Genomic DNA, 12,456 nt, shown 5'->3' on the forward strand with positions numbered 1-12,456 from the left:
ACATCCCTCGACAGGGATGTCTCCCTCTCTCAGACAGCCAAGGACTCTCTCCGGTGGTGGCTTCTTCCCACCTCATTGTCGAAAGGAAAGTCGTTCCTACCCCCATCCTGGGCGGTGGTCACGACAGACGCGAGCCTGTCAGGGTGGGGAGCAGTGTTTCTCCACCACAGGGCTCACGGTACGTGGACTCGGAAAGAGTCCACCCTTCAAATCAATGTTCTGGAAATCAGAGCAGTCTATCTTGCCCTACAAGCCTTCCAGCAGTGGCTAGCAGGCAAGCAGATCCGAATTCAGTCGGACAACTCCACAGCGGTGGCATACATCAACCACCAAGGGGGAACACGCAGTCGGCAGGCCTTCCAGGAAGTCCGGCGGATTCTGACGTGGGTGGAAGACACGGCATCCACCATATCCGCAGTTCACATACCAGGCGTGGAAAACTGGGAAGCAGACTTTCTCAGTCGCCAGGGCATGGACGCAGGGCAATGGTCCCTTCACCCGGACGTGTTTCAGGAGATCTGTCGCCGCTGGGGGATGCCGGACGTCGACCTGATGGCGTCACGGCACAACAACAAGGTCCCGGTTTTCATGGCGCGATCCCACGATTACCGAGCTCTGGCGGCAGACGCCCTAGTTCAGGATTGGTCGCAGTTCAGGCTACCTTATGTGTTCCCACCTCTGGCGCTGTTGCCCAGGGTGCTGCGCAAGATCAGGGCCGACTGCCGCCGCGCCATCCTCGTCGCTCCAGACTGGCCAAGGAGGTCGTGGTACCCGGATCTGTGGCACCTCACGGTAGGCCAACCGTTGGCTCTGCCAGACCGTCCAGACTTGCTGTCTCAAGGGCCGTTTTTCCATCTGAATTCTGCGGCCCTGAACCTGACTGTGTGGCCATTGAGTCCTGGATCCTAGCGGCCTCAGGTTTATCTCATGAAGTGGTTGCCACCATGAGACAGGCTAGGAAACCATCCTCCGCCAAGATCTACCACAGGACGTGGAAGATATTCTTATCTTGGTGCTCTGCTCAGGGAGTTTCTCCCTGGCCATTTGCATTGCCTATTTTTCTTTCCTTCCTGCAGTCTGGGTTGGAAAAAGGTTTGTCACTCGGCTCCCTTAAAGGTCAAGTCTCCGCGCTATCCGTATTTTTTCAGAAGTGCCTAGCGCGACTTCCTCAGGTACGCACGTTCCTGCAAGGGGTTTGTCATATCGTCCCCCCTTACAAGCGGCCGTTGGAGCCCTGGGATCTGAACAAGGTCCTAATTGCTCTCCAGAAGCCGCCTTTCGAGCCTTTGAAGGATGTTTCCCTTTCTCGTCTTTCACAGAAAGTGGCCTTTCTAGTGGCGGTCACGTCTCTTCGGAGAGTGTCCGAGCTGGCGGCGTTATCATGCAGATCTCCCTTCTTAGTATTTCACCAGGACAAGGTAGTTCTGCGTCCAATTCCAGAATTTCTTCCTAAGGTGGTATCCTCCTTTCATCTCAACCAGGATATCACTTTACCGTCTTTGTGTCCGCATCCAGTTCACCAATTTGAAAAAGGTTTGCATTTATTGGATCTGGTGAGAGCACTCAGGATCTACATTTCCCGCACGGCGCCCCTGCGCCGCTCGGATGCACTCTTTATCCTTGTCGCTGGTCAGCGTAAGGGGTCGCAAGCTTCCAAATCCACCCTGACGCGGTGGATCAAGGAACCAATTCTTCACACCTACCGTTCTGCTGGGCTTCCGATTCCATCAGGACTGAAGGCCCATTCTACCAGAGCCGTGGGTGCGTCCTGGGCATTACGGCACCAGGCTACGGCTCAGCAGGTGTGCCAGGCGGCTACCTGGTCGAGTCTGCACACTTTTACCAAGCATTATCAGGTGCATACCTACGCTTCGGCGGATGCCAGCCTAGGTAGACAAGTCCTTCAGGCGGCGGTGGCCCACCTGTAGGAAAGGGCTGTTTGACGGCCCTATCACGAGGTATTCTTTTACCCACCCAGGGACTGCTTTTGGACGTCCCAATTGTCTGGGTCTCCCAATTAGGAGCGACAAAGAAGAAGGGAATTTTGTTTACTTACCGTAAATTCCTTTTCTTCTAGCTCCAATTGGGAGACCCAGCACCCGCCCTGTTTTCTTAGGGATTTTGTTTTTTCGGGTGCACATGTTGTTCATGTTGAAGAGTTCAGTTCTCCGATGTTGTTCCTCGGATTGAATTTGTCTTTAAAACAGTATTGGCTTTCCTCCTTCTTGCTTTTGCACTAAAACTGAGGAGCCCGTGATCCCACGGGGGGGTGTATAGCCAGAAGGGGAGGGGCCTTACACTTTTTAGTGTAATACTTTGTGTGGCCTCCGGAGGCAGTAGCTATACACCCAATTGTCTGGGTCTCCCAATTGGAGCTAGAAGAAAAGGAATTTACGGTAAGTAAACAAAATTCCCTTCGTTATAAAGTCCAAGCATTTATATGATGTGTGCTACAGATCCACAGACTCCCATTTTACTACGTTTTGGGCAGCAACAGGGGGAATGCGAAAAAGCCTGCTAATTGTTGAGTTGGACATGCTGAGGTCAGGTTTTTGCTGGCCGGCTTCAATCAGAAGGCATTGCCTTCATGACATGAGGTTTAAGAAAAAGAAACCATTTAAATTCTGCAGTCCTTGTACACAATTTCATATGATACAGTGGAACCTTGGTTTACGAGAACAATCCGTTCTGGGACTGTGCTTGTTAACCAAGTTACTCGTTCAGCAAAGCAAGATTTCCCATACGAAATCATTGCAATGCAGACAATTCGGTCCACAACTTGTTAAATGTCCCATCCTGGTCCCCTGTTGTGCCATGCACAAACTCGCACAAACACGCACATATTATGCGCACCTTACCTTCCGTTCCATCACCGGCCTGCTGGGACTTGCTGTTCTCTAGCACGGGCTATGTATCGGGTAACCATGACGACTAGGGAGGAACTTCCACACCCAGAGCGCTGACGTCAAAGGCAGGAGTCTCTGATTGGTCAGCACGCTGCCTTTGAGTAGCGTCTGACAGCGGAAGTTCCTGCCTTGTCGCTGATGGTTACCGATACACAGCGTGGAGCGGCGAACTACAGGACCCAGGAGGCCGGCAATGGAACGGAAGGTACACATATTATGCTCACCTTACCTTCCGTTCCATCGCCGGCCTCCTGGGTCTTGTAGTTCACCGCGAGGATTCCTCCCTCGTCGCGATGCACCGGCGAACTACAAGACCCAGGAGGCCTGCGATGGAACGGAAGGTAAGCTGAGCATAATACTGTATGTGTGTGTGTGCGTGTTGCTTTGTGTGTGTTTGTGCGTTCTTGTGTGTGTTTGTGTGGACTGCAAGTGCGGGTCAGAGCGCGGTGGATGTATGGAACCGGAAGTGTGTGCGGTGAGAATTTCGCTCGTACAGCAAGGCTTTCTCGTAAACAGAGTTACAAATTTACGTTAAGTGGGTTACTCGTTAAGCGAGGTTCCACTGTATTTATAATGTATATATCTGATGAAAAAATCATTAATTAAAGGAATTCAACAAAAGTAATGTATTGATGACCTATCCAGAGGAGTCACTGCCGTGATAAAGTGTTCATACCCTTTAATGGTGTCTCTTGCCTCTCCCCAGCTCTCTCTGTACAGCAACTCGCAGCCCAAGGAGAACTAACCCAGCTAAAAGAATATCTGCAAAAAGGTAAGCCATGAAATCCAGTTCCACTTGCATAATTTGTATGACAAACTTCTTTCCTAATGAATCATTTGATTTCTATGTAGATGATACCTTTCTAAACCGGCCAGATGAGCGAGGCTTTACTCCTTTAATGTGGGCAGCCGCTTTTGGTGAGATCGAGACTGTCCGGTGCCTCCTGGAAATGGTGACTATAATACGTTTTCTATTTTTCATTTTCTAGGAAGACACTCAAAGATATATTAATGGAAAGACTAGAAGCTTTATTAATCAAAACCTTCTTTAAGATGAAGTGGATTTGCTAACCCCTTCACCCCCGGGCGATTTTCTGGGGGTTTTTTTGCTCCTCTTTCTTCCGAGAGACATAACTTTTTTATTTTTCTGTCAATCTTGCCATATAAGGACTTATTTTTTTGTGGGACGAGTTCTATTGTTAAATCAAACCATAAGTTTTACCATATAGTGTGCTGGAAAACGGCAAAAAAATTCCAAGTGTAAAAAATGTGCAATTGCATGATTGTTTTTGGGATAGGTTATTCAATGTGTTCACTATATGGTAAAACTGATGTGCTGATGTGATGCCTCAGGTTGGTGCGAGTTCGTAGACACCAAACCTGTATAGGTTTACTTTTATCTAAGAGGTTAAAAAAAAATTAGAAGTTTGTTCAAAAAAAGTGGCGTCCTTTTTGCGCCATTTTCCGTAATCCATAGCGTTCTCATTTTTCGGGATCTATGGCTCAGTGACGGCTTATTTTTTGCATCTTGAACTGATGTTTTTAACAGTACCATTTTTTTCGCACAGGCTACGTTTTGATCGTCTATTATCGCATTTCGTAGCGACGAAAAAAAATGTAATTTTGTTGTTTTGAATTTTTTTGCTGCTAGGCCGTTTACGAATCGGATTAATTGATTTTATATTTTGATAGATCAGGCATTTCTGAACACGGCAATATCAAATATGGGTATATATTTTTTTTTAATTTTTTTTAACCCTTTAATTTTCAATGGGGTGAATGGGGGGTGATTTGAACTTCTACGGTTTTTTCATTTTTTTTTACATTCTTTAAAACTTTTTTTTTTTTTTTATTTTACTAGTACCGCTATAATGATCAGCAGTCTGATCGCTCATTCTTTCTTGTAGATCAGAGCAACATTGCTCTGATCTGCACAAAAGCTGCTTTCTTCTCACACACGGCCCTCTGCCAGCTGGAAGAGGAACTGACTCATGATAGATACAGGAGTCATCACATGACCCTGTGCTACTATGGCAACCATTGGATCCATGTGATCACATTACGTGACTTCCGATGGAGCCGGATAAGTGAATGCTTACCGTGGCCCACTGTTACATCGTGCTGTGAGATTTTCACAGTGCGCTGTAAGCGGTTTACAGGTACAAGTGGATAGCGAATCCACTCGTGCTTGATAGCTGCACATGTCAGCTGTTCAAATCAGTGGACATGTGCAGCAATCGCTGCCGGCGGCAGCAGGCAGTCATTAACCTGATATGATCCATGACTCATGTGTCATGAAGAGGTTAACCACAGTAACCACTTGCAGTTGAACGTTACTTTTCTTAGCCAAACTGGAAAAAAATGGAATCTGGTTTAGATGATTGAGACAAATACATGTTATTTGAGACAGTTTAGCTTCAATCGATTTGTTATATCTGTTTATATATGATGTCCTTATGACCTGGAAGAACTCTGGTTTTGGAATTGGAGTCGTCATTTTTTGCTTTCAGAGGATATCAATATTTTCTGGAAGTGCTGGACAAAACAGTAGTAATGACCATAATGTAACAAATCCTGCTTTTAAGTGTCCAAAGTATGACTGGGACAGGTTATCATCCTCTGGATGTAAACTCAGACTTCTCCCATTTCAGTGACAGCGAAATTAAACAACTTTTAATTATTCAAGTATGTGCTTTCTGTTGTGAAAACAAAAAATACCCACAGGTACTGAGGCAGGCTTCTCACGTCATGGTTTGCCATTTCCAGACCAGTGGTGGGGTCCTCACACCAACTCAACAGCCCTTTGTGGCCGGTGAGCTCAAGTCAGGAGACCTGTGTTGGGTCTGGAAATCATGATCCATACACTGACCATAAAACCATGAGATATGAAGCTGGCCTAACGCTGACCCTCTTGTAAATTCATCAGCGTTGATGACATGTACATTTCGTAACTTATAGCTTTACATGGTTTTTGTTACTCAAAATGTATTGGTGAGCAGCTGATGTAATGTCAAATTCATGAGCACAAAAAAACTGACCAGAGCATACAATGAAGAAGAAATTTATTATAATATCTCAGAATTATTAGAGGCATTCGTTATAAATTAAACTCATTACTGTAATATTCATATGTGTCCGCAGGGAGCAGACCCTCACATTCTGGCTAAGGAACGAGAAAGTGCCTTGTCCCTGGCGAGCACTGGAGGATATTCTGATATTGTGACTTTACTCTTGAATAAGAAAGTGGATATTAATATTTATGACTGGGTAAGGCAAGATATTGTTACAATATAGTAATGACTGTCATTTAATGTAACTAATAAATAAAGCTGTGGAAATAAAAGCGCAGATAGGGTATTACCCCAATAATATTGGGTGAGGGGGGAGTAAATACTCACCAGATGTAGTTGTGCAAGTCACAACTCCTTTACTCGCATGTAAATATCTGATCCAGGCTGCAGCCACCCGATGGCAGATAACAGAGAATAGTGGAGAGGGGTGATAGTGCCGCGCCAAAAGATCACTTGTAAATGTCAGATTAACGTGTCTTTATTATTGGCATAGGTCTACGCGTTTCAGGAGCTCTGCTCCCTTCTTCAGGACCGACAAGCATCAAAGAAACATCCGGATGTTTCTTTGATGCTTGTCGGTCCTGAAGAAGGGAGCAGAGCTCCTGAAACGCGTAGACCTATGCCAATAATAAAGACACGTTAATCTGACATTTACAAGTGATCTTTTGGTGCGGCACTATCACCCCTCTCCACTATTCTGTTATTTAATGTAACTTGTAATTAAAGCCAAGATGTACTGCTTTTTCATATCGTAAAGCCATGTAAATCAAAGGGGTTGTCCCATGAACAAAGTTCATTTCTTCATCGTTCCTTATGGGAGACCCAGACCATGGGTGTATAGCTTCTGCCTCCGGAGGACACACAAAGTACTACACTAAAAAGTGTAGCTCCTCCCTCCGAGCATATACACCCCCTGGATAACCAAATCTAGCCAGTTCAATGCTTTGTGTTCAGGAGGCACACATCCACACATGCATTCTCATCTGATTTTTGATTTTAAAGAGTTGGAAGAAAAGCGGGTCCAAGCTGGACCCCCGGCATGTCCCTTCTCACCCCACTGTGTCGGCGGTGTTGTTAAGGTTGATTTCAAGGCTGGAGCCTTACATTCCGTGCTCCTTCACCATCCCTCGGGCTCTGGCTTGAAGTGGGAGCCAGCACGGTTCTCACTGCTTTGCAGGAGACCGGTCTCCATCCGCAGCCCTTTCAGGACCCTGCCGGACGGAGCACTCATCCCTCAGGGACCTGGCCCTGCGTCTCACAAGCTAAGTATTTGAGACGTTATTGCAGGGGGTCCTTTGCATCTTTATTGTTGGGGAGAGTGTGTCAGGTTACTTTGGTGACATTTCCGGCCGGTTCTCTGGTTTTCACCTGAGAACCGCGCCGAGGGTGCCTGCTCGCCGGCCGCATTGTAAAATTTAGGCCCCGGCTTCGGCTGCGGTCTACTTTCGTTTTCACTGCCCCTGCATGTCAGTCATGCAGAGGGACAGTGCGGCGCCGCCCACCGGCCGTTCAGCACAGGGGAGGACACTCCTCTCTGAGGAGATGTTTCCCTCCCCTGTATATCTCCTTGGCCCTCCGGTTCCTGCTCTTGGACTAGGCCCCGCCCCCCCTCCTCACTCCGGCGCCATTTTTTCAGCGTTCTCACACTGATCGGCGCTGGTTGCTGCATGTCTGCAACCTGTCTGGGGGTCCGAGCTGTGGGATCCGGAGGGCACACAAAACGGTCTGGTAATCCACAACCTCTGGTTGTGGACTTTCATATACACTCTCTAGGGTCATTCTGAAGGAGTGTGTTCTTTACTGCAGAGCCTCCACCTCAGCAGCATGTCTCACACTAGGAGCAAGGCTGCAAGGCTGTACTCAATATGCACTGCATGTAAGCTCGTACTGCCTGAACCGAGCACATATCCACATTGTGATGCCTGCTCTAACATGGTGGTGCCTCAGCCTGGAGTCTCCCCAGTGGTCCCTCCGGCTGCTCCGGCCCCGGTGGCTGAACCCCCGGCTTGGGTAGAATCGTTTTCTAAGGCTATCTCCCAGTCCTTTGCCGACTCCATGGGACAGCTGTCCCGGACTCTGCTGAGCATGCATCAGCCCCCTTCTCAGGGCGCTTCTGCTGCTTCGGCTCGCTCTGCAGAGCTCACAGAGGATTCATCATCTGCTCCCAGACCCCGTCCTCCTAAAAGGAGACGCAGGGTCCCCTCTCCTTCCTCGTCCCGCGGCTCCGATTCACGAGCCGACTCGCAGGACGAGGAGGATGTCTTTACTGGGGGCTCGGACGCTACCTCCATGTGCCCCATTGATCTGACCGAGGGTGATGCGGATGTTAGTGATTTGATTGCGTCCATTAATTCCGTACTGGACCTCAATCCGCCAGTATCAGAGGAGCAACCCTCTCTGGCAGAAAAGCACCAGTTTACCTTGCCTAAGAGAACAAGGAGTGTGTTCTTTAACCACTCCAGTTTTCAAGCCACTGTGTCCAAGCCCAGATCCTGTCCTGACAAACGCTTCCCAAAGCGTGGTTCTGATGACAGTTTTCCTTTTCCACCAGAGGTGGTCAAGGAGTGGGCTCACTCACCAAAGGTAGACCCTCCGGTGTCTAGACTCTCAGCCCGGACAGTTTTATCTGTGGCTGATGGCACCTCACTTAAGGATCCCACTGACCGCCAGGTTGACCTCCTGGCCAAGTCTGTCTATGAGGCGGCAGGGGCCTCGTTCTCCCCATCCTTTGCAGCAGTGTGGGCTCTCAAAGCCATCTCTGCTTCCCTAGAGGAGATGCATTCCCTCACTAGGGACTCTATGCCTGAATTGGTTGCCTTAACTTCCCAGGCTTCAGCCTTTTCAGCCTACGCCATGTCTGCCATGCTGGAGGCTTCTCACCGCACGCGGTGGCCTCTGCTAATTCCCTCGCTATCCGCAGGATCTTGTGGCTTCGACAGTGGAAGGCAGATGCTTCCTCAAAGAAGTACCTTGCTGGGCTCCCATTTGCTGGGTCCAGGCTGTTCGGTGAACAACTGGATGAAATAATTAAGGAGGCTACTGGCGGGAAGAGTACTTCCTTGCCACAGACTAAAACCAGGAAACCTGTCCAGGGCAGGAACCAGTCGAGGTTTCGTTCCTTTCGTTCCTCTAACTGGTCGTCCTCTAAGCCCTCGGCCTCGTCCACTAACTCAGCCAAGGACCAGAAGTCCACCTGGCGCAAGAAGCCGCGTCCACAAAGGTCCGCAGGAGCTGCTGCCACCAAGGCAGCCTCCTCTTGACTATCTGGCCGAGCCAGCAACGTCCTTGGTCGGTGGCAGGCTCTCCCACTTTGGCGACGTGTGGTTTCAACACGTCTCCGATCAGTGGGTGCGGGATATCATCTCCCACGGCTACAGGATAGAGTTCTCTTCCAGCCCGCCAAACAGATTCTTTCTGTCAACTCCCCCCTGCTCCAAGGCCGCCGCCTTCTCTCAGGCCGTGGCATCCTTACAGGCCAATGGAGTAATTGTACCGGTTCCCGCCAGGGAACGGTTCAGAGGTTTTTACTCAAATCTCTTCCTAGTCCCCAAAAAGGACGGTTCCTTCCGGCCCATCCTGGATCTCAAGCTTCTCAACAAGCATGTTCAGGTGCGGCATTTTCGCATGGAGTCTCTGCGATCAGTCATTGCCTGAATGACCCAAGGAGATTTCCTGGCATCCATCGACATCAGAGATGCCTATCTGCATGTGCCAATTGCAGTTTCACACCAGCGTTGGCTACGTTTTGCAATCGGAGAGGAACATTTCCAATTCGTGGCTCTCCCCTTCGGGTTAGCCACGGCCCCTCAAGTATTTACCAAGGTCATGGCAGCAGTGGTTGCGGTTCTGCACCTCCAGGGGTTGGCAGTGATTCCTTACCTGGACGACCTTCTTGTCAAGGCTTCATCCAGTGCAGACTGTCAGCGGAGTGTCTCGCTCACTCTCGCCACGCTTGTTCAATTCGGGTGGCTTGTCAATCTGCCCAAGTCCACTCTGACCCCGACCCAAAAACTTACGTACCTAGGGATGCAATTCGAGACTCTGCCGGCACTTGTGAAGCTGCCCTTAGTCAAACAGCAGTCCCTCCATCTGGCGGTGCGCTCTCTGTTGAGGCCCCGCCGTCATTCCATCAGACACCTCATGCAGGTGCTGGGTCAGATGGTGGCGTCAATGGAAGCGGTTCCCTTTGCCCAGTTCCATCTGCGTCCTCTGCAGCTGGACATTCTCCGCTGTTGGGACAAGCGGACTTCTTCCTTGCACAGGTTGGTGGCTCTGTCACCACAGACCAGGAGCTCTCTTCAGTGGTGGCTTCGGCCCCTCTCTCTGTCTCAGGGACGCTCCTTCCTGATCCCGTCCTGGGTGATTCTCACCACGGATGCCAGTCTATCCGGCTGGGGAGCAGTATTTCTTCACCACCGAGCACAGGGCACTTGGACTCCGTCCGAATCAGCCCTCTTGATCAATGTGCTGGAAATCAGAGCTGTGCTCCTAGCTCTTGTAGCCTTTCACCACCTGTTGGCGGGCAAGCACATTCGAGTCCAGTCAGACAACGCGACAGCAGTTGCCTACATCAATCACCAGGGCGGGACTCGCAGCCGCCTGGCAATGTTGGAGGTTCAACGCATCCTTCAGTGGACGGAGGACTCCAAGTCCACCATATCCGCAGTCCACATCCCAGGCGTGGAAAACTGGGAGGCAGATTATCTCACACGTCAAACCGTGGACAGCGGCGAGTGGGCTCTGCATCCGGCAGTGTTCCGGTCGATCTGCCGCAAGTGGGGCACTCCGGAAGTGGATCTAATGGCATCCCGGCACAACAACAAGGTCCCGGTTTACGTGGCTCGCTCCCACGATCCTCAGGCCTTTGCAGCGGACGCGCTGGTTCAGGATTGGTCCCAGTTCCGTCTGTCTTACGTGTTTCCCCCTCTAGCTCTCTTGCCCAGAGTCCTGCGCAAGATCAGAATGGAGGGCCGTCGGGTCATACTCATTGCTCCAGACTGGCCCAGGCGAGCTTGGTACCCAGACCTGCTCCGTCTGTCCGTAGAGGTGCCGTGGCATCTCCCGGACCGCCCAGACCTTCTCTCACAAGGTCCGTTTTTCCGCCAGAATTCTGCAGCTCTCAGATTGACGGCGTGGCTCTTGAGTCCTGGATCCTGACGGCTTCCGGCATTCCTCCCGAAGTCATCTCCACTATGACTCAGGCTCGGAAGTCTTCCTCGGCCAAAATTTACCACAGGACTTGGAGAATTTTCCTGTCCTGGTGTCGTTCTTCCGGCCATGCCCCTTGGCCTTTTTCCCTGCCGACCCTTCTGTCCTTCCTGCAGTCTGGTCTGCAACTAGGACTATCCCTCAATTCCCTCAAGGGACAGGTCTCGGCTCTGTCAGTGTTGTTCCAGCGGCGTATCGCCCGGCTGGCTCAGGTGCGCACCTTCATGCAGGGCGCATCTCACATCATTCCGCCTTACCGGCGGCCTCTGGATCCCTGGGACCTTAATCTGGTCCTCACGGCCTTGCAGAAACCCCCTTTTGAGCCTCTTAGGGAGGTTTCTTTGTTTCGACTTTCGCAGAAAGTCGTCTTTCTGGTGGCCATAACTTCTCTCAGGAGAGTCTCTGATTTGGCTGCGCTCTCTTCGGAGTCACCTTTTTTGTTTTTTCACCAAGACAAGGTGGTTCTCCGTCCGACTCCGGACTTTCTCCCTAAGGTGGTGTCTCCTTTCCACCTTAACCAGGACATTTCATTGCCTTCCTTTTGTCCGGCTCCTGTGCATCGCTTTGAGAAAGCGTTGCATACTTTAGATCTGGTGCGGGCGCTCCGGATCTATGTGTCACGCACCGCTGTTCTTAGGCGGTGCACCTCTCTTTTTGTGCTGACCACAGGTCAGCGCAAGGGTCTCTCGGCTTCTAAACCGACCCTAGCTCGTTGGATTAGGTTGGCCATATCCGATGCCTACCAGTGTACTCAGGTGCCTCCCCCGCCGGGGATCAAGGCGCACTCGACCAGAGCTGTCGGTGCCTCTTGGGCTTTCAGGCACCAGGCTACGGCTCAGCAGGTCTGTCAGGCTGCCACTTGGTCTAGTCTGCACACCTTTTCGAAGCACTACCAAGTGCATGCTCATGCTTCGGCAGATGCGAGCTTGGGCAGACGCATCCTTCAGGCGGCTGTCGCCCATTTGTGAAGTTAGGTTTTGCCTACTTCTCAGTTTTCTGTTTATTTCCTACCCATGGACTGCTTTGAGACGTCCTATGGTCTGGGTCTCCCATAAGGAACGATGAAGAAAAAGAGAATTTTGTTTACTTACTGTAAATTCTTTTTCTTATAGTTCCGACATGGGAGACCCAGCTTCCTCCCTGTTGCCTGTTGGCAGTTTTCTTGTTCAGTGTGTTTTCACCGGCTGTTGTTGTAGACAGAGGTTCCGGTTGTTCCGGGTTTTGCTCTATCTCTACTTGTGGGTGGATGTCCTCCTTCAGCTTTTGCACTA

At 50.2% G+C, this 12,456-nt stretch overlaps 1 protein-coding gene across 1 annotated transcript in view; it reads left to right on the forward strand.

Moving 5' to 3' along the window:
- RFXANK (regulatory factor X associated ankyrin containing protein) overlaps positions 1–12,456 on the forward strand; it is a 49,287-nt gene that overhangs the window by 20,686 nt on the left and 16,145 nt on the right. Inside the window, exons 4-6 of the mRNA XM_075338419.1 lie at positions 3,613–3,678; positions 3,759–3,859; positions 6,048–6,173. Coding sequence (XP_075194534.1) covers positions 3,613–3,678; positions 3,759–3,859; positions 6,048–6,173 — 293 coding nt within the window. The remainder of the gene's footprint in view (positions 1–3,612; positions 3,679–3,758; positions 3,860–6,047; positions 6,174–12,456) is intronic.

Source organism: Anomaloglossus baeobatrachus, chromosome 1 (genome assembly GCF_048569485.1).
Source record: "Anomaloglossus baeobatrachus isolate aAnoBae1 chromosome 1, aAnoBae1.hap1, whole genome shotgun sequence".
Classification (NCBI taxonomy): domain Eukaryota; kingdom Metazoa; phylum Chordata; class Amphibia; order Anura; family Aromobatidae; genus Anomaloglossus; species Anomaloglossus baeobatrachus.